The following is a 19,639-nucleotide window of genomic DNA, read 5'->3' as shown; positions in this document are numbered from 1 at the left end:
TTATCGTGCAAATATGGATTAATTTGTGGGAAACTCTTTCTATATGAAATAATTAGATATTGAACATATATAATATTAAATAGTATTCGAAATTAAATAATGTTTACGTTTTATATGAGAATAAAACTATAATGTCAATTTTCGATGTAATTTAATAGTTAAACTATTCAAAATTTTATTGTATTTACAAAAAGAAACATATTTCGTAAAAATAATTAAACAAAACTTGAATAATGACGAATTTATATTGTACAATACATAACGTTGTCATTTTTATATTCTGTAGTTTTTATAATTTAAAGTACCCCGATATTTTTATTTAACTAACGATGTCCTCTCGCGCAAACAATATTACAGAGAATATTATCTAAGAAAAAATCAATTACCTTAACACATTTAATTTGTGCAAGTTTTACTTAAATCACATTTTATTCTGTAAATTATAAAGATTAATAATCGATTTTTATTACACGGAAAAAGAATGATGTTGTATCAACAGCATCAGTTTTTGTATCAACAGCATCATTGTTATTGAGATAAAATTGATTGATGCAACATCAATATTAATGAATAAAAAACATCAGATAATTGTTTTAATAATTTGAATATTTGGTCCAATAATATCCAGTTGAATTAACTACTTATGCTTGTGTGGCAACCCGTGACGTCGATGTTTAATTGAAGTAACTTCATTTTTTTTCCGTGTAGATAGTATACCTTGATATTATTGTTGCATAGAATACATGAAGGTGAAATAAGACATCGATGCTTTTAATAACTGTAATAAAATATGTCTTTTTACATTATCAGTGGAAGAGTGAATAGGCATTTTTAAGATACTGTATGAATCTAATGACTATTACCGTGGCAAAACATTCTAAAGATGCCACGAATATTTGGCCGACATTTAAAGCAAAGGCTTTGCTGCTTCTTCGTAATATAAAGAGTATCAACTTTTGTGTGTGCACGGGGACTACATTCCATCGAACATTGTATCTATAAAATGATGACAACAAATGAGAAGAATTTCGTTTACTGACAAAATGATCAACTATATAATGCCTAAGTACTTGCTGATATTTTAATTATCGTCAGTTCTAATTGCAGAGAGAGAGAGAGAGAGAGAGAGAGAGAGAGAGAGAGAGGAGGAGAGAGAGAGAGAGAGAGAGAGAGAGAGAGAGAGAGAGAGAGAGAGAGAGAGAGAGAGAGAGAGAGAGAGAGAGAGAAATTGTACGTATCCTATGCGAAATTTATATAGGATTGAGACGTCGCGCATTGAGATGTTGTCAAATATAATTGTTTTGGTAAATCGACCAATGAAAAGTCAATGAATGAAGATTTCTCTTCCCTTCCTCTCAAATAATTGAGAAGGATAATTATTATAATAATTCCAATATTTGTATAATTATACTAATTATTAATATTTGATTTCACTACTCGATAATGTACAATACAATTAATGATATAAAATTATATGGACATTATATAAAACAATTTCTTACGCTGCAATATATATGTAGTTATTGTGATCTATAACTTCTTGTCCGGTATAGCTAGCTAAGAACATGTACAAAAGAATGACCGACACAATCAAAAGATGAAATACGAATTCCTCTTTGTTTCCGAGCGACACACACTGAAAAATCTGAAATATCATGATTATGATCAAAGTTCTAGTTATATTTAATATAATTATTTATTTTATATGCAAAAATAGGTTATTATATATAAAATTACAAATAAATAATACAAAAAATAATATCCATAATTTTTTCTCTTTTCTCAAAAATTTTGATTGATTAAAAATAAATTAACACTTGTTTTCAATTACTTTTGTAATTATTGATTATATTATTCTTTATCTGCAAAGTCTTTAAAAATTATGAGATAATTTACAGAAGTCATAGAATAATATGTTTAAAAATGTGAGAGAAAACTCACTGCAAAAAGATTGAGACTCAAAGAAATTACATTAATCGCTATTAAGAAGAAGATGGATCCCTTAAAGCTGGATAATAAAAATTGAGAATACCTTAAAAAAGTAAAATATTATGACAAATACTATGTAAATGATATCATATATGAACACCAACTTTAAAGCTTTGCGTTGAATGTCGACGGCACAAATTATTTCCTTGTAAATCATAATCTCGTTTTTTGTACTGATATTTTCGAGCATTTTTATCGTCATCGCTTGCTCGATACGATAACTATAAATTAATTTTAGGCTATAAATACATAGTTTCCGTAATTTGTTTGTACGGAGGCATTTGATGCAAAACAAGTCTTATTTTCAACTATATAACTTTTGTATTTTTTCGTAGATTTGTTTTTTACCTGGCAATTTTAAACAATCCGCAAGCGTGTATGAGATATCCTCTGAGTAATGTCCCTGTTGCTGTCATTGTAGTTGCTCCTATACATATGACTGCATTTGAATGCAACAAAATTATGTAGAAATATTTTTCTTGATCGATAAAATATTCAGTCATGAAATGCAGTACTAGACGTGGCTGAGATCCATTTATATGCAAAGCAATATCAAGAACTGGCGTCAAAATTGGCAATAAAATAACGATAAATAAACAGCACATGCTGAACACTAAGAGCATTTGAAAACAATTATTATATAAATTTTGCTTTTTTTAATGATCCGAAATATTATAAGTAATATATTTCAAATTTCTGTGCTGTATAACTTTTTCCAGTATGATATTTTATGCAAATAATGACTGCAAAAAATTCTTACGTTTTAAACGTACTATTTAAAATGAAAAGTGTATACTTATATTTCGTATAGTAAAAATATTCTTTGACTTTTTAAAATTATTTTTAAATTATATCTTTACATTTTAGAAATATGTCGATTATATTTAGTGTAAGTATAAAAAATAATAATGTTTAAATAGTCATGTTTATTTGGTCGTTTAATATTTCTTATAATTAATTCACTTAGCTTTATATTAACATGTGTTATCTTACATATAATTACAACTGTATAACGTTTCACGCTGTTTCCATACTCTTTCATAATATTGATCTCGTTCTCGTCTTTCAATTCATTACAAATTTGCTGTAGTCGCTCCGTTAAACGCTTTACCTATTATAATATTTAACGCGTTTCTTATTGAAAAACTTGGCAAAGATTATTATATGTAAAAATTTATTTATGAAGTATATTTTTTTGAATGCGCAACAAGCTTACATTATGCGTATTCATCCAAAATGCGTTATAATTTATAATGTACGTACTGCAAAACATCACGTTAGAGAGAACTTTTATTATAAGATAAGGAGTACATTTTGCGGTCAAAAATGTTGTAAGCTACACTGAGAGAAAAGTTATACTAATGGTAACGAAAAAATATAGTTGTTTACAGATAATAAATAATTTTGTTACGATAGCAAAATGTAGTGATTTTTTGGTTGACCAAGCAAAATTTGGTAAATTTTTTGAGTTAACTAAACAATCTCATTTGGTTACTCATTTGGTTGTAGTAATTATAAAGTTTGATTGTAGTTACAAAGCAATACGGAACGGTATGATACCTGCAGTTAACCTAACAATTTCTTAGCTCTCCCTTTGACAGTCACCAGCGTTCGAACCAAAACAACATCTGCTCGTAAAATTTGCAAGCCCGGCAAGAAATATTAAATAAACGATGTTTATCAAAATGACTATATATAAAATCGTTATCTAAAATGTTAACACACAGATGTTTTACGAATTTTTGAAGATTTTTTAAAATACTTTAAGGTTATGGGAAAATAACGTCAAAGGCGACAGATCCACGTTGTCAATAGAAAGATCCCAAATAACGTTGTCAGACGGAGGGTTAATATATATATATATATATATATATATATATATATATATATCAGTACATGATTTAATCGTTAAAGCAAACTTATAAAAAATAAATTTAAAAACAAATTTAAAGGCCGTAGCCGGATAAGAAGGGTCAATGTGCCCCCACACGGATCATGCTCATTTTTTTTGCTTTGATTGCTGTCAGTGTCACTTACAATTTAGTCAAATATTAGCCCTTAATATTGAACCGTTTTGCTGTAAAAAATAAAAATAAAAATTTCGAAAATAATTCATATCTTTTGATCGGCTTAACCGATTTTGATGAAATTTTAATATGTTGTAGATATCATTGAGACACATTTGTGGAAAATTCGGGAAAGGTTTCTGATGACAGAAACATTGATAAAAAAAATAAATAAATGTTCTTGATTTTTTTTAGTCCCGATATCTTTCTTGTCAATAAATTCTGAATATTGTTATAAATTTTTTACCACAAAGGATTATTGTACATCATACCAAACAGTCAACAAAATAATATTATGCGTGGTAACCAACGGTTTGTTTGATCACATATCAACAAATAATTTTTGTATTAGTAACAAAATTTTGGTTGTTTCAACAAAACATTTCTCTCAGTGTACAATCAATAAATTTACTGAAGAGATCACAAAGCTATTCTCTTATTCAATTAGCAAATTACAAGTTAAAAAGGATTAACTGCTTTGTAGTGGAAAATGATATAATGAAACTTTTACAATTCTAATTCTAAAATAGCAGGTGTATCTCACGATGTGTTGTTAATATTAATATTTGGAGTTGGATAAAAGTTGTGACAAGATAAATAATTATTGTAATCAGTAACTTATGTAGTGACTTATAATGGTACAATTAACAATGCGGTATAATATAATGGTGTATAATTTAAAAAATGTAAGATATAACATGGAACATACTTACTTGGAAAATAATACAACTTGTCAGAATACTGAGACACAAGGTTATCTGAAATCGAACAAGATTTGATTGATGATGAGGCCATAAGCCAAGAGCAAGTAGAAGAACCCGATTGAGATAAAAGTATTTAGTCTCGATACAGATCATTACTCTAGGAGCATGCGTTGACTGTGAAAAAGTCAGTGATGGTTTGTGCACACGCACATTTTTCTCTTTTTATTGAATACTTTATAACTTACTACTTTTTTATAAATTGCATCATAAATTATCTAATTTAGCATAAGAGTAGCAAAAATTAGCGGAAAATATTACTCTGAAATTGGAACATTAGCAATTGAACAATTTTACTGGAGAAGGGGTCGGCGATTACGCGATCAATATAATATGGGCAATTGAACGGATGTTCATTTCATAGAAATATACTTGCGTATTCCCTGACAGAGAGCCGGACAAGCATTTCGCCAATTTCACAGGCACACAAAAAAAAAGTGTCTTGGCCGAGACACTACACTAGTGTATTCCGATGTACTTTTTCCCGCTGAATCCGAATCCGAAGTCAGAATTGTCAGATTGGCTAAAATTTATGAGATAACCACAAAAAAATGCTCAAAAACACGAATTAAAGGCAAAAAAAATTATTTTGGCCGAGACACTACACTACTGTATTCCCATGTATTTTTTCCCGCTGAATACGAATCCGAAGTTAAAACTGACAGACTGGTTCAATATTATGACGTATCCTTAAGGACGTTCTCCGGTCCTTATACTAGAGAAATCGATTTTCTTTAGATTTTCTTGAAACTGTGAATATACGTTAATTTAGGTGTGCTTTATGCGTGGTATAAATTTCAGTACCTCTTCCGGTATAAAAAATCAAGATACTGAGCCTCAAAGTTTCAACTTTTACTATGTATGTATGTATGTATGTATGTAGATTTATTGTGTATCCCCGTAGGGTTTACAAGGCGTTTTTTTTTATGAGGAACGTACCCAAACCTTTTACAAATCACTCCCTTACACGCCCTGGCCATATGCGACCTTACAATTCATTCTATTTCCCTCTCCCTCCCCCCTCTTCCTTCATCCCTCTGTTTATCTTCTTCTGCTTCCTCTGGTTCCGCGTACCTTCGCCTTCCTCCTTCCTGTCTCAACTGTTCCCTGTCCTCGTCCGTTTCCCTCAGCCACCTCTCCGCTTCCCTCCTATCCACCACTGCTCTCCTTTCCCTCCGTCTCTCACCCTCCTCACGCTCACCACACCCCTCTATTTTATTCTACCTTCTCTCCTCCTTTCTTCCCCTGAACTTCGTCCTCGTCCGTTTCTCCTCCATCCTTCTCGTGATCTCCTTCTCCACACGACCTTACAATTCCTTTCCCCTCCTTTGCGACCTTACATTTCATTTCACCTCCCTCCGTCTTCCATCCGTCCATCTCCTTCCGCCTCCCTTACTTCTCAACCACCTCTTTGCTACCCTTCTTTCTGCCAATGCTCTTCCCCTTTCCTTCCGTCTCTCTCCCTCCTCTCGCTCGCCGCCTTCACTCCTTATTCCACCTTCTCTCTGAAAATAAACTGTGTTATAACATCATCTTCCCTTGCGACCTGATATTTCATTTCCCCTCCCTTCGTTTTCCATCCGGCCGTCTCCTTCCGCCTCCCTTGCTTCAGCCACCTCTTTACTTCCTTCCTTTCTGCCACTGCTCTTCCCTTTTCCTTCCGTCTCTTTCCATCCTCTCGCTCGCCGTTTTCCCTCCTTATTCCACCTTCACTCTCTTTCACCTCCGCCTTTACCTTTAACCCTTCCAAACAGACTCTCCTCCATCCTTTCCGTAATCTCGTCCTCCTCCGTCCCCTTCTAACTCCTCCATTTCTCCTCTCTCCTTGCTTACCTCTTTCACCTCCGCCTTTACCTTTAACCCTTCCGAACAGACTCTCCTCCGTCCCCTTCAAACTCCTACATTTCTCCTCTCTCCTCTCCTTTCTCCTTTCCTTCTCCTCTCTCTCTCTCTTACCCTCCTCGTATCCACCAATTTATCCTCGTCCATCTTCACCTTTAATCTACTCCCTTCCTCGTCGCTTTCTCTCCTTCTCCTTCTATCACCTGTCTATATGGCCGGCCCCTTCGATCGTTCGATCCATCGACCCGTCTCGATGACTCCCTGCTCCGTTTCGCACCTGCCGCGCTACCATCGACAATCCCTCTGTCTCGCGACAGGTCGATCGATCGCTCGATCGAAACTCCATGCTGCCAACTCGCTCAGCTTCCTCATCGTGTAACCTGGCCCCTTTATCTTCCTGCTTCTCATCCTAACCTCTCAAGCGTTCCCTTACTTTCTCTCATCACTACTCTTCAACCACGCTATCCTCGACTTCTCCTCCACTTTCACGGCTTCCTCCGTACCTCCTTAACAAGCTCCGCCACCCTACTTCATCTTCCCTTACTCTTTACCTTCTCTCAAAACCCTTTTCTTACTCCTCTCCACTCCGGGCCAACTCGTCCACTACGTCTCCCCATATATATCCAAGTTTCAACTTTTACTAATGAAAAGGTTTTCCAGGCCAAACGGTAAAAGATACGAGGTTGGTCAAAAGGACCAAAGTTGCTCCTCTCGTCGAGTTATATAAGGAAAAAATGCCAAAATAAAAAAAATTAAATTAAAAAATTTTTTTTGGTAAAAATTGAAACTTTGAGGCTCAGTATCTTTATTTTTTATACCGGAAGAGGTACTGAAATTTATACCACGCATAAAGCACACCTAAATTAACGTATATTCACAGTTTCAAGAAAATCTAAAGAAAATCGATTTTCTCTAGTATAAGGACCGGAGAAAGTCCTTAAGGATACGTCATAATATTGAACCAGTCTGTCAGTTTTAACTTCGGATTCGTATTCAGCGGGAAAAAATACATGGGAATACAGTAGTGTAGTGTCTCGGCCAAAACAATTTTTTTTTGCCTTTAATTCGTGTTTTTGAGCATTTTTTGTGGTTATTTCATAAATTTTAGCCAATCTGACAATTCTGACTTCGGATTCGGATTCAGCGGGAAAAAGTACATGGGAATATACTAGTGTAGTGTCTCGGCCAAGACACTTTTTTTTTTGTGTGCCTGTGTTTTCAGTAACTCAATAACATGTCTCTTCGTTGCATGATGCGTGCTCTCATAAGTTATATTAAACCATTTAGAGAAATGGTAATCGCTTAGTCTTACATATCGCACCCCAAGAAGAATACTGTCACAACTCAAAAAATTTCGATTTTGAGTTAAGTATGCCATAAAAAATATGCCTAAGGTGTTCCCTATACATGCTATAAGTGTTACAAATCGATATGCAAAATTCGCTGCACGGGAGCAGAAGTGTCGTTATTTTTTACAAACCGATTAAGTTGCAATCGCTGGATGAATAGTGTCATAAGTGAATTGACAAGTGAATCAAAGCGGACGTCTTCAAAAAAACAGTACAAGTTTCATTATAACAAAATGTCGTAATTGCAATTGCGTTAGTTGTCTCACAATTCAAAAAAAGTTGAATTATTTGTTTTTCCTCTCTCCCGAAAATTGTAAATTTTTGAGTTGTGACATTGTTTTTTTTTATGGTGCGATATATATATATCGATATATCAATTATTAATATATTATTGCTAACTTACTGTAAACATCACTGTTTTAAACACTTTTATATTTTCTTAGAATTAAGACAAAAGTCGTTTTAGTTCGACCCAACTGGCCAAATTAATATATTATTCATAAATTGCACAACGTTTCGGCCGAATTCCGACCCTTCTCAAGTGAGCTTCACGCAATCCATCCGCCAAAACCGCATATAGAAATCAATTACGTTGCTGACGTCGTGCCCTGACTACATCATGCCAACGCAAAGCTAAAAAAGTCAACGGTTTACAAAATAATAATCTCGCGAAGTCAAAAAGATAAAATTCATTACGTTAAAATTCAACTAATCAAAATAAAACTAATTAAAAAGGCTTACATATCTTGTGCGTCTCGAGACAAAATATGAGAACAGTGTCGCGTGAAATAGAAACGTCGCAAGCCATATCTACGAACACGTACGAACCGTGTAACAGTCAAAGTCATACTGAAATTATCTACACCATCAACGAATGACAAGCTGTGTTCAAATGTAAATCGAACAGAACCGAAACAAAAAGTGCAGACTAAGCGACACCGATAACACGGTTGTAGATAGCTGGCAGATTTTCCGTGTCTTTTTGGAGATTAATTGTGCAGTCATACTTTTTGATAAAGAACATCTCCGAGATTTCTCTTTTTTTAAATTGTTTCTCCTTATATAAAATCTTCGGTTGACGCCAATTAAAATCATGATTGTGTGTAAGACGGTGCTTACTAACAACAGAATGATTATTATCGACATTTTTCCTAATAGGGTAAATTGAGGAGAGACGCCACGTGGGGAGAGATGCCACATTTCTTATATCTTCCGGTATGTAACAGCGACATTTCGATAAAGGCGCCGGCGCTTAGAAAAACATATCAAAGCCGGTCGGCTGTGACATCGCGTGTCGTGTTTCTAAAGTATTAAAGCCAATTTCGCCGAAAAAGTTACGCGAAAGTTTCACGCAAGTGACATACGGATGCCGATTACAAGCGTAGCGGAGATATAACAAAGTAAGTGACTATTTTTACGTGTTATGTGGTTTCTTCTCAACATTTTTACACAGTATTTTTGCCCGATTATGTTCGTGGTGTGTTATCTGTGAAGTGTGGCATCTCGTCCACAAGATAAGGAGAGATGCCACATCAAGAGGCATTCGTTTTGATTGTTCTGTATGACATGTTTTTTGTATTTCAGAATGCTTCTCAGCTTGCGGAATTTTTCCCCTGAACCCTAATATTATCCCTGATTATTTTTTTGCCGTGTCTGATTTGATTGAAACTGCTCCCCTATCAGTTCTTCCTACTAAAACTCAAACTCCATCAGCATCTGGATCTCAGCTTTCAGTCATGCCAGAGAATAAAGAAAGTCCAACAAAAGCTCTTGAGACAGTGCATCCAGTTCCAAAACTGCCAATCTCAACTGTAAAACGTAAACAAGTAGCATGTGTCTTGACATCTCCTGAAAATTTAAAGCATAAAAAAACTTCAAATCCTGCCCTGGTAAAAGGAGTAGCAAAAAGGCGCAGCTACTGATTCAGCATCGTCTCCTCGCCAGGATCCATCCTTAACGCCCATTGAAGATGAAAGCAACAAGTGCATAGAATGTTTGGAAAATTATTTTACTACTAAAAATAAAGCAGACTGGATTAAGTGTCCTTTATGCCTAAAATGGCTTCACGAGACATGCACTATGTACTCTCCACACTGCAATAATTGTGGAAAAGAAAATATACGCAAAAAACGTGTCAGCAAGGCAAAATAATTATGTGGTATTTTTCCTATATAGTGTGGCATCTCTCCCACAGGTTGTGGGAGAGACGCCACTTCAGCCACTTGTCGTTTATTATTTTTTATATCATATTGTTATGTATGGAAATTTTATTTTTGTTCTTTTTTGTATAACAGAGGGTACGTACTTTATAATAAAAAATTAATTGTTTTATTTTATTCAAATACCTAATTTTTATTGCCACTTTAACGAATGGGGTGGCGTCTCTCCTCAATTTACCCTATCGCCTAAATGTTCCTTAATGCGCGTTTCGAAGTGCCTTTTTGTTTGGCCAATGTATGTAGCAAAAAAAATTTAAATAAAAATATTACTTACTGGGATCGGGGAAAATGCCCTTTAACGTCGTCACTTTCATCTTCCCGACAAGAAACGGTATCTGCCAATATTGTGACTCTGCTACATTTATAAAGTAATTATACAGTTTAGGGGCCTCACCTCCGATTTTGATGAACTTAGGCTTAATCGACGCGTTTTTGCTCAAAACGACCGAATCTGGCAGAAAAAAGTGTCGCTCTGCCCCGCGACGCGAGATATTAAACGTTAAAGTTGACAGGAATCAGGTTATGATTCCTGTCATACCGACGCCATGTAGCAACACTGAACATGCCCTGCGGCCACATACGCATGCTCAGTGGCCGCACGCGCATGCTCAGTGGCCGCACGCGCATGCAAAACTGCGCCAATTTTAAATATGTATTTTATAAAACAAATGAAGCGCGACAATGTTGTTACTGTCAGATGCCACGAAATTGCACGCCACGTCGCCACGCAATGTTAGGGCTGATAGAATTCGGACATTTGACATATAGTCAGGATAAGTTAATAGATTTTTTAATTCAGCATGGTGTCCTAACAGCTACAATTAAATGTAGTGAATGTGGTAGCGATATTAATATTGATAAAGAAACATTAATGTACCGATGTAGAAAACGGTACTACGTAAAAAATGAGCACAAGAAACGTGTCTCGAAGCAGTGCAATTTTAAGAAAAGTGGCAAAGCTGGTACTTGGTTCGGGAAAAGTCATCTTGACGTGGCAACAATATGCAAACTTGTTGCCTGTTTTTTAATGTTGAGACATCCACGTCAAGATGACACACAAGATGAAACTGGCGTTTCATCGCCGACCACGATTGTTGACTGGTTCAATTTTTGCCGAGAGGTAATTATATTTTAATATATTTTCATAAATACACACACACACACACACACACACACATGTAAAATGTATGAAACAAAATATTAATAATATAATATTATTTCTTTCTGCAGGTCTGTGTGTTCTGGGCTAAAAAACATAGTGAGAAACTTGGTGGCCCAGGATGCACAGTAGAAATCGATGAAGCAAAAATTGGAAAAAGAAAATACAATCGTGGTCGGCTCATAACAGGTCACTGGATTTTCGGAGGATATGAGCGAGGCACAAAGAAGATTTTTATCGTGCCAGTACAGGATCGAACTGAAAAGACACTTCTGGCGTGTATTAAGGAGTGGATATTGCCAGGTACTACCATCGTGTCAGATTGTTGGAAGTCTTATAATTGTTTGAACAATGAAGGCTTCCAACATCTGACAGTAAACCACTCCTACAACTTCGTCGATCCTGAAACTGGTGAGAACTTTTTGCCATAGTTAACTATATTATTATTGTTTATTTGTATATTGTTCTAATACATTTTTTAAATCTACAGGCGCGCATACGCAGCATATAGAGCGTGTTTGGAGAGAGGTTTGCGGAAATATCCCAAGGTACGGAACCAGGGAGGATCACCTCCTTGGATATTTGTGCGAATATCTCTTCAAACGCGCCTATAGCCGCTTGGAGCGTATAGAAATCTTCTTTGATGTCATCGCAGAATTATATCCTCCGACATCCACTTTTGAGGACCAGCCAGAAGCATCTGACGAACCAAGTACCAGCACTGCTTAGAGATACGTTTTTTGTGCTCATTTTTTACGTAGTACCGTTTTCTACATCGGTACATTAATGTTTTTTTTATCAATATTGATGTCATTACCGCATTCACTATATTTAATTGTAAATGTTAGAACACCATGCTGGATTAATAAATCTAATAGCTTATCCTGACAATATGTTACATACCTAAACTCTATTATACCTAACATTATTGCGTGGCGTGCGTTATGTCTTGGTCAAAGTTTTGACTGGTCAATTCTGCGGAATGACTGGTCAATCATGCAGAATAAACGTCTTAATTCAAGCATGCAGTTAGGTATCACGCTGGGAGTTTGTTTAGTTTTATTATGCGGGGGAACGTGTATAAACAGTACACAAATAATCAAGCGTCTTCATTCAAGCAGTTAGGTTTCACGCTGGGAGTTTTGTTTAGATTTATTATGCGGGGGAAGGGGCTTCGCCGCAGGCTACTTCTATGTAAAAATCACAACTTCTATAAAGCAGGGCATATACACACGTGTGTGTGCCCTGCTTTAACAAAAATCACAATTTCTATAAAGCAGGGCATACACACGTGTGTGTGTGCCCTGCTTTATAGAAATTGTGATTTTTGTTAAAGCAGAGCACACACACGTGTGTGTGTGTGCCCAGTACATGCGTGGGCGGGGAAATTTTGCTCCCCTGCACCCCCCTCCTCATGCATGTACTTTATAATTTCGCTTTACAACTTAGCATGTACTTTAAGTTGTAAAGCGAGTTCCACGCTTTCAACCACGGGGGGGTGCGGGGGGGGGCCGAAGGCCCCCCCTCGCACCGCCTCGTCTCTGTGTGTGTCCACGCGAAACGAGGTGCCACATGGGTTCATGACGCGCTTTACAACTTAAAGTACATGCTAAGTTGTAAAGCGAAATTATAAAGTACATGCATGGAAAGGGGGGTGCAGGGGAGCAAAATCCCTTCGCCCACGCATGTACTTAAACGAGCTTGTAAAGCGCGTCATTCGGCCCCCCCCGCACCCCCCGTGGTTGAAAGCGTGAAACTCGCTTTACAACTTAAAGTACATGCTAAGTTGTAAAGCGAAATTATAAAGTACATGCATGGGGAAAGGGGGTGCCTTCCCCCGCATAAAACTAAACAAACTCCCAGCGTGATACCTAACTGCTTGAATTAAGACGCTTGATTATTCCGCATGATTGACCAGTCATCATATTTAAAATTGGCGCAGTTTTGCATGCGCGTGCGGCCACTGAGCATGCGCGTGCGGCCACTGAGCATGCGTATGTGGCCGCAGGGCATGTTCAGTCTTGCTACATGGCATCGGTATGACAGGAATCATAACCTGATTCTTGTCAACTTTAACGTTTAATATCTCGCGTCGCGGGGCAGAGCGACACTTTTTTCTGCCAGATTCGGTCGTTTTGAGCAAAAACGCGTCGATTAAGCCTAAGTTCATCAAAATCGGAGGTGAGGCCCCTAAACTGTATAATTACCATTTATAATTTACATTTCGGAAAAAAGGCAACGTTTTGGGACATCCGATTGATGTCTCTTTACCGCATAATTTTCGTTTCGCGCACACGTCGCTTTCCTGCCGTGTCCTGCCGTGTCCTGCCGTTACCACATAAACAATTTTGTTTACATACCGAATAGTAGCTGCGTATAACCCTGACCTGTCAAGCACACCAGTATCGCCAACATCCAGTGTAGAACAGAGTTCATTCAGAACAATGTACCTCCCGTAACTTAGCCGGTCAACTTCGACTTTATTAATTTTTTTTTTTTTAATCGTTTGTTGGTCGTTTGTTGGTGATTGTTGGCCTAATTACAACGTTTGTTGGTTCTTAATTTTTTTTTAAATTAAAAAAGAAAAATTAGCCTTAAGTTAGCCGGAAAAATTTTATTTTTAATTTAAAAAAAGCCTAATCGATGCGTAATCGTTTGCTGATGATTGTTGGTCTAATTTTAGCGTTTGTTGGTTTATTATTAGTCTTAAAAACGAAAAAAAAACGAAAAATTATCTCACATTAAAGTAATCGAAGATTGGTTTATTTGCCTACGACTTAAGGTTTATTTCTATCAATTAAAGGCTAACATCTATAAAACTGGCTATGAATACGGGCCTTAACATCGGGAAAAAATCATTCGTATGTATTTAGCCGGAAATGAACGTCTTTTTAAAGAATCTCTATATGAAATCGTTTGTATTTCGTATGAAGACTTTTGAAGTGCAATTGAAAAGGTTTGTGAGTCATTCGTTTAATTGTAATTAATTCTTTATTTTTACACCATGCATTTAGCCGAAATAGATAAATTAATAAAAGTTTTTATATGGAATCGTTTGTATTTTGTATGAAGAGTTATGAAGTGTGATTAAAAAGGTTTGTGAGTCACCCAGATAATTTTAATTAAATATTTATAAACTCGGTAATTAGCCGAAATATAGATTTTTAGTTATTCATGTTAAAAGAAGAAGGCGCTAGTGTTCCCGAAGGTCCGTCTGCAGTCAGAATTAATATAAACGTTTTAAAAATTATTTTATACTGAAATAAATAAATATACAGGCTATAATAAGCCTGTAGCTATAAGCGATAGTTGCTAATTAAGTTTGTCACTCATATATTTCCATCTTGCAGAGGACCTCCGTAACGAGATCAAAGATGTACCAGTTGTGCAGGGTGAAGAGGTTATCTCAAACGCCCTGCCATAGCCCAAGAGCGACTCAAATGTCATTACCGCTGAGAAGTACTTCTTGCCATTTGAGTTAGCATGTCAGAGCAAGTCACCGCGGATTGTGATGACACAGAACTGGACTGCCTGCAGAAGTTAATCGCATATGGCCATCTCACTGGCAATGTGCCTGATTCAACGGAGCCTAACAAGCTGCTGATTGTGCGCATTGTCGAGACAATTTGCGGTTGCTTCACCGGTCTACAGACCGATGAGGGTGTGCAGCTGCAGATTATTAAAGCTTTGCTGACTGTAATGACAAGCCAGCATGTGGAGATACACGAGGGTACGGTATTGTTAACAATTCGTACTGTTTACAACGTTTACTTGGCATCGCGCAACCTGATGAATCAAACAACAGCCCATGCGACTCTCACGCAGATGATCAACGTGCTCTTCGCGCGAATGGAGACTCAGGCGGAGGAAGAGAATGTGAGGATTGATGGGGAACATCAGCAGAAGGGTTCTGTCATAGCAAACGGCAAAACTGAAGCCAAGCTAAGTCCAGAGAATGCTCCTGGTAAATTAAAATTGTCATTGAGAAATCGTAGAGGTAAAGCAATCCGCGTGACGGACGACAGATGTTTCGATCGAGAAGCTGGTGGCGACGGCGTCGATGTGTGCAGGCACAGATTACGCAAGATTATGTTGGAAGATGTAACATCATCCGGTAATGTCGCGGGCGGTAAGATATTAATAAATAACTATTAACAATTATCGTATATTATTTTGTTACAATATAAACGGTTTCTGTTTTAATAGTTTTGTAGAATCGAATCGAAGATAAATCGGAAAGTAATGCTAAAAAAAAGGAAAAGTTTTCCTGCAAGTTTTAGACAGTAATAAATTGTTCTTTTGATTAATTTCAGATACTACCGATGATATATTAGCGAAATACAGAAGAAAGCCAAGCGCAGCTAGCGATACAGCCTCGGTCGAAAGCAATCAGTCCCGTACAAAAGAGGTGGAAGACGAAAGACTTTCAATCGATCCGAATAATGTAGAACTCTCTTATGCTTTTGCGGATGCTAAAAGAAAATTACGTATGGTACTTAGTACTTAGCACTGCTGACCTTCAACACATTCCATGGAATACTTCAGAGGTATTTATTGTATTATTTTTTAATCATGGCGTACAAAACAAAGTGTGATTTTTTTATGGATTACTTAATTACTTAATGTTCAAATATTGGCATATAAAATTTTATTACAGAGACATTGTTGGTCGCAGAAAGAAAACGAACTGGTTGCGTTTTTACAACTACAATTGGCAGAAGCTATAAACCTGCAGGATAGGGCATTAATAGCTCATCTTCATGAAACTTTACGTTGCGTGCGTCTATTTAATGACGATGGATGTAGAAAGCTCTTCAAATCACTTCGAGAGGATTATCAAAAACGATCTCCTTATATCGCATATTTAATCAGATGTCGTCAAGGATTGCTGTCGACATTAGCTCACTTAAGCCTTGTGTACACGATACTAGAAATCGGTCCGAGTTTCGGTTTAAACCAATCAACTTGCAGCTCTTACAGAAAAGCAGCAGCTTCATTGGCTTAAACCGAAACTCGGACCGATTTCTAGTATCGTGTACACAAGGCTTTAGATAGGTACTGTTTATATATAAATATCATCTTTGTATGTAATGTATAAGTAAATGTAAAATATGTTTAAATGTAAGATGTTAACCGTTTAATAATAATATTTTCCAGATTATGCGTGCGAGTTAAGTGCGATCAGGATGCTATCAATAATCATCTTGTATCCGTTTGTGTGAGGGTATTTTTGGAAAAAAAGGAGGCTTTCCTCCTGCGTTTCTGCGAAGAGTTTAAAAAGCTTACGCTAGCTGACGAGAAACAGGATCTCGTGGATAATTTTCTAGGAAAGGTCCACGCGGAAATGGACAACGATCCGATCTGGCAATGTACATGAATATAATTATTTATCTCGCAATTGATCTTAGCGGAGTGCTCAGAGACGTCTGAACTTGCTTCTTACTTTCAGCGGCGAGCGCCAACCAGTTAGATTTGGCGAGAGTTGTGGTGGAAAGAACCGTCATGGCACGGGTATACCACAATGCGCTCTATCTAAATGAAGATGGAGATGTATATAGGGACCAGCTTCTTCAGGATCACATAAAAAAGTTGGCGAAAGTCGTAACTCCAAATCACAAGGACCTACGCATTCCAAATGTTTATCATTACGAATGTTCCTGGTCATGGGCGCAGGCTGAATTGGCTGTGATATCGGCGTATAAGACTCCTAGGGATAAGTTGCAGTGTGTATTTCGTTGCGCGACTACCATCATGAATCTCCTCTCCATGGCGTCGGAAAGAGGCATACCTGCTGCCGACGATCTGACTCCCGTGCTGGTCTATGTCATAATCAAGGTATGCGATTGAAAAGAGAATATGTGATTTTAGCAAGAAGAGTGATTGTTAACGTGTGCTTAATTTCAGACTAATCCGCCGTCGTTGTATCGACTGTTCAATATGTAGACAGCTTTTACGGGAATCGATTGGAGGGAGAGGAACAATATTGGTGGACGCAGTTCTGCGCCGCGATCGAGTTTATTAAGACAATGGATTAACAGTTTCTCAAGAGTATCACGATAAATAAGATTAGATTCGATGCTGGTGATAATGTAGAAATGTATCATAATCATAATTTGACGATTTCATAAAGAAGAAGACCAATATCTTGTGTAAAGCTAGCTGAACAGTTTTATGCTTCCAGTATCTTGATTAAAATTCTTAAATAGCCTCTTAAATAGTCTGTTAGTTCTTTCGCACGTTATTATGTAACATTAGCAAAGACTGAATATACGTAAAGTGTGGCTTTATTTTTATTTGTAACTCTATTGTACAATTTCGCAGGACATCGAAAAAAAAAAAACGTTTAGATATTCTATAATTTATGTGTAAACAATACAGAACTTATAGAGAATTGATAACCATTTAGCAGGATAAACTGTCTTGACGTACTCTTTCTACATGCGCACCTTCCCCAAGAGCTGAGACTCGAACCAGATCCTTGAAAAATATCGCCACTTTCGTAGAGCTTTTGTACAGTTTTACTCTAGGATTATGTATCAGGAATATCGCGAGAGAAAGAAAGACTTCGGAGATTTTTATCCGAATCGATCGACATAAAGAGAGAGCATAGTAAAGAAGCTATAGCTTTCGAGAATTTGAACGCATAATACTTGTTAATACTATGAGCGAATTAGTTTACGTCACTCTGTCAAGCTTTAATATTAAATTACTAATAATATATCGATATCAGTAGTTTAATAATAATACATTTAAAAGCGTTCAATTTAAAAGCAGGGCAATCCTAATAAACGACTGTAAAAAAAATTCAAGATGGAACGCAATTAGCAACTATCGCTTATAGCTATATAGGCTTATAGCCTGTATATTTATTTATTTCAGTATAAAATAATTTTTAAAACGTTTATATATATTAATTCTGACTGCAGACGGACCTTCGGGAACACTAGCGCCTTCTTCTTTTAACATGAATAACTAAAAATCTATATTTTGGCTAATTACCGAGTTTATAAATATTTAATTAAAATTATCTGGGTAACTCACAAACCTTTTTAATCACACTTCATAACTCTTCATACAAAATACAAACGATTCCATATAAAAACTTTTATTAATTTATTTATTTCGGCTAAATGCATGGTGTAAAAATAAATAATTAATTACAATTAAACGAATAACTCACAAACCTTTTCAATTGCACTTCAAAAGTCTTCATACGAAATACAAACGATTTCATATAGAGATTCTTTAAAAAGACGTTCATTTCCGGCCAAATACATACGAATAAATAATTTTTCGTTTTTTTTTCGTTTTTAAGACTAATAATAAACCAATAAACGCTAAAATTAGCCCAACAATCATCAGCAAACGATTACGCATCGATTAGGCTTTTTTTAAATTAAAAATAAAATTTTTCCGGCTAACTTAAGGTTAATTTTTCTTTTTTAATTTAAAAAAAAATTAAGAACCAACAAACGTTGTAATTAGGCCAACAATCACCAACAAACGACCAACAAACGATTAAAAAAAAAAAAAAATTAATAAAGTCGAAGTTGACCGGCTAAGTTACGGGAGGTGAACAATGTAGAGGTCAGTCACGAAACACTTTTTATCAACAGACGGTCATAGGAGATGTTCAGTAATCAATTTTCCTAGCTTTAGCTAAATTTTTTACGTTTGTAATCATTCTTTCTTTTTGCTATAAAATTTTTTACTATAAACCATCAGTGTACATACAATTTTTTACACAAAGTTTGATACAATAAAATGTAATTGATATAACTAAGAAAACAATAATATACAGATTGGACCAAAATACGTGACAGAATCTATAATAAGGTTCACCTATAAAGTCCAGGAAAGGATTCTAGATTCTATAGTTCAAAATAAATGAAATATTATATAATAATATAATATAATAATATAAATATTTATCGAATAAGATCTAATTTTCGAGAAAAAGGACTTTGAAAGAATTAACTTCGAGTACGTGAAGAATTAAAAGAATTAAAGATTGTATTACAATATAATTTAGCATCTGATAAAATTTGTTAAATTAAAGTATAATAAAGTCATTTAATAATATATTAAGAATGAAAATATACTATGTATATATATATATGTATATATACTATATATACATATAATAATTATTCTAAGTGGTATAAAGATTATATAAAGGAGCTGAGACTGTTTCTAGCAAACCACACCAAATTTAAAAATATTATGATTTTAATATTCACACTTTTATTACATA

The 19,639-nt window shown here is 35.7% G+C and overlaps 3 protein-coding genes across 8 annotated transcripts; 2 read left to right on the top strand and 1 right to left on the bottom strand.

The window, feature by feature from the left end:
- Positions 1-226: 226 nt before the first annotated feature.
- On the bottom strand, positions 227-9,197 carry LOC139786553 (uncharacterized). Its single transcript, XM_071725707.1, has 10 exons — positions 8,749-9,197; positions 8,411-8,640; positions 3,206-4,813; positions 2,983-3,100; positions 2,338-2,602; positions 2,094-2,210; positions 1,942-2,032; positions 1,503-1,645; positions 864-996; positions 227-778 (listed from the first exon to the last, which is right to left on the bottom strand). Exons 3-10 carry the CDS (start codon positions 3,260-3,262, stop codon positions 725-727), a joined length of 978 nt encoding a protein of 325 aa, XP_071581808.1. The 5' UTR covers positions 3,263-4,813; positions 8,411-8,640; positions 8,749-9,197; the 3' UTR covers positions 227-724.
- Positions 9,198-13,431: 4,234 nt separating this feature from the next.
- LOC139786552 (brefeldin A-inhibited guanine nucleotide-exchange protein 2-like) lies at positions 13,432-17,672 on the top strand. Of its 6 annotated transcripts, none has more exons than XM_071725703.1 (7): positions 13,432-13,566; positions 14,736-15,514; positions 15,699-15,932; positions 16,043-16,440; positions 16,543-16,754; positions 16,835-17,220; positions 17,290-17,672. In XM_071725703.1, the coding sequence occupies exons 2-3, from the start codon at positions 14,869-14,871 to the stop codon at positions 15,890-15,892; spliced, it is 840 nt and encodes a 279-aa protein (XP_071581804.1). In that variant the 5' UTR covers positions 13,432-13,566; positions 14,736-14,868; the 3' UTR covers positions 15,893-15,932; positions 16,043-16,440; positions 16,543-16,754; positions 16,835-17,220; positions 17,290-17,672. The 6 variants fall into 6 exon arrangements, with proteins under 6 accessions (XP_071581804.1, XP_071581802.1, XP_071581803.1 ...); XM_071725701.1 differs by lacking the exon at positions 13,432-13,566 and adding an exon at positions 14,192-14,341; XM_071725702.1 differs by lacking the exon at positions 13,432-13,566 and adding an exon at positions 14,475-14,593.
- On the top strand, positions 15,958-17,328 carry LOC139786554 (GTPase-activating protein and VPS9 domain-containing protein 1-like). The gene is made up of 4 exons (XM_071725708.1): positions 15,958-15,974; positions 16,543-16,754; positions 16,835-17,220; positions 17,290-17,328. Exons 1-4 carry the CDS (start codon positions 15,958-15,960, stop codon positions 17,326-17,328), a joined length of 654 nt encoding a protein of 217 aa, XP_071581809.1.
- Positions 17,673-19,639: the final 1,967 nt, after the last annotated feature.

The sequence above is a fragment of the Temnothorax nylanderi genome, unplaced genomic scaffold (genome assembly GCF_030848795.1).
Source record: "Temnothorax nylanderi isolate EJ_2023f unplaced genomic scaffold, tnyl_v1.0 TNYL_tig1073_pilon, whole genome shotgun sequence".
In the NCBI taxonomy this organism is placed as follows: Eukaryota; Metazoa; Arthropoda; class Insecta; order Hymenoptera; family Formicidae; genus Temnothorax; species Temnothorax nylanderi.
The sequence above is the reverse complement of the archived record's forward strand: the minus strand, read 5'-3'. Positions and strand labels throughout refer to the sequence as shown.

Coding starts and splice junctions, on each gene's coding strand:
- LOC139786553 (XM_071725707.1), bottom strand. CDS start 3,262: ATGTTTTGCAGTACGTACATTATAAATTATAACGCATTTTGGATGAAT. Junction 2,033..2,093: donor ATTCAACGCAAAGCTTTAAA/GTTGGTGTTCAT, acceptor TACTTTTTTAAG/GTATTCTCAATTTTTATTAT. Junction 997..1,502: donor AACTACATATATATTGCAGC/GTAAGAAATTGT, acceptor ATCATTTTATAG/ATACAATGTTCGATGGAATG.
- LOC139786552 (XM_071725703.1), top strand. CDS start 14,869: ATGTCAGAGCAAGTCACCGCGGATTGTGATGACACAGAACTGGACTGC. Junction 15,515..15,698: donor ATCCGGTAATGTCGCGGGCG/GTAAGATATTAA, acceptor GATTAATTTCAG/ATACTACCGATGATATATTA.
- LOC139786554 (XM_071725708.1), top strand. Junction 16,755..16,834: donor CAACGATCCGATCTGGCAAT/GTACATGAATAT, acceptor TCTTACTTTCAG/CGGCGAGCGCCAACCAGTTA. Junction 17,221..17,289: donor TGGTCTATGTCATAATCAAG/GTATGCGATTGA, acceptor GCTTAATTTCAG/ACTAATCCGCCGTCGTTGTA.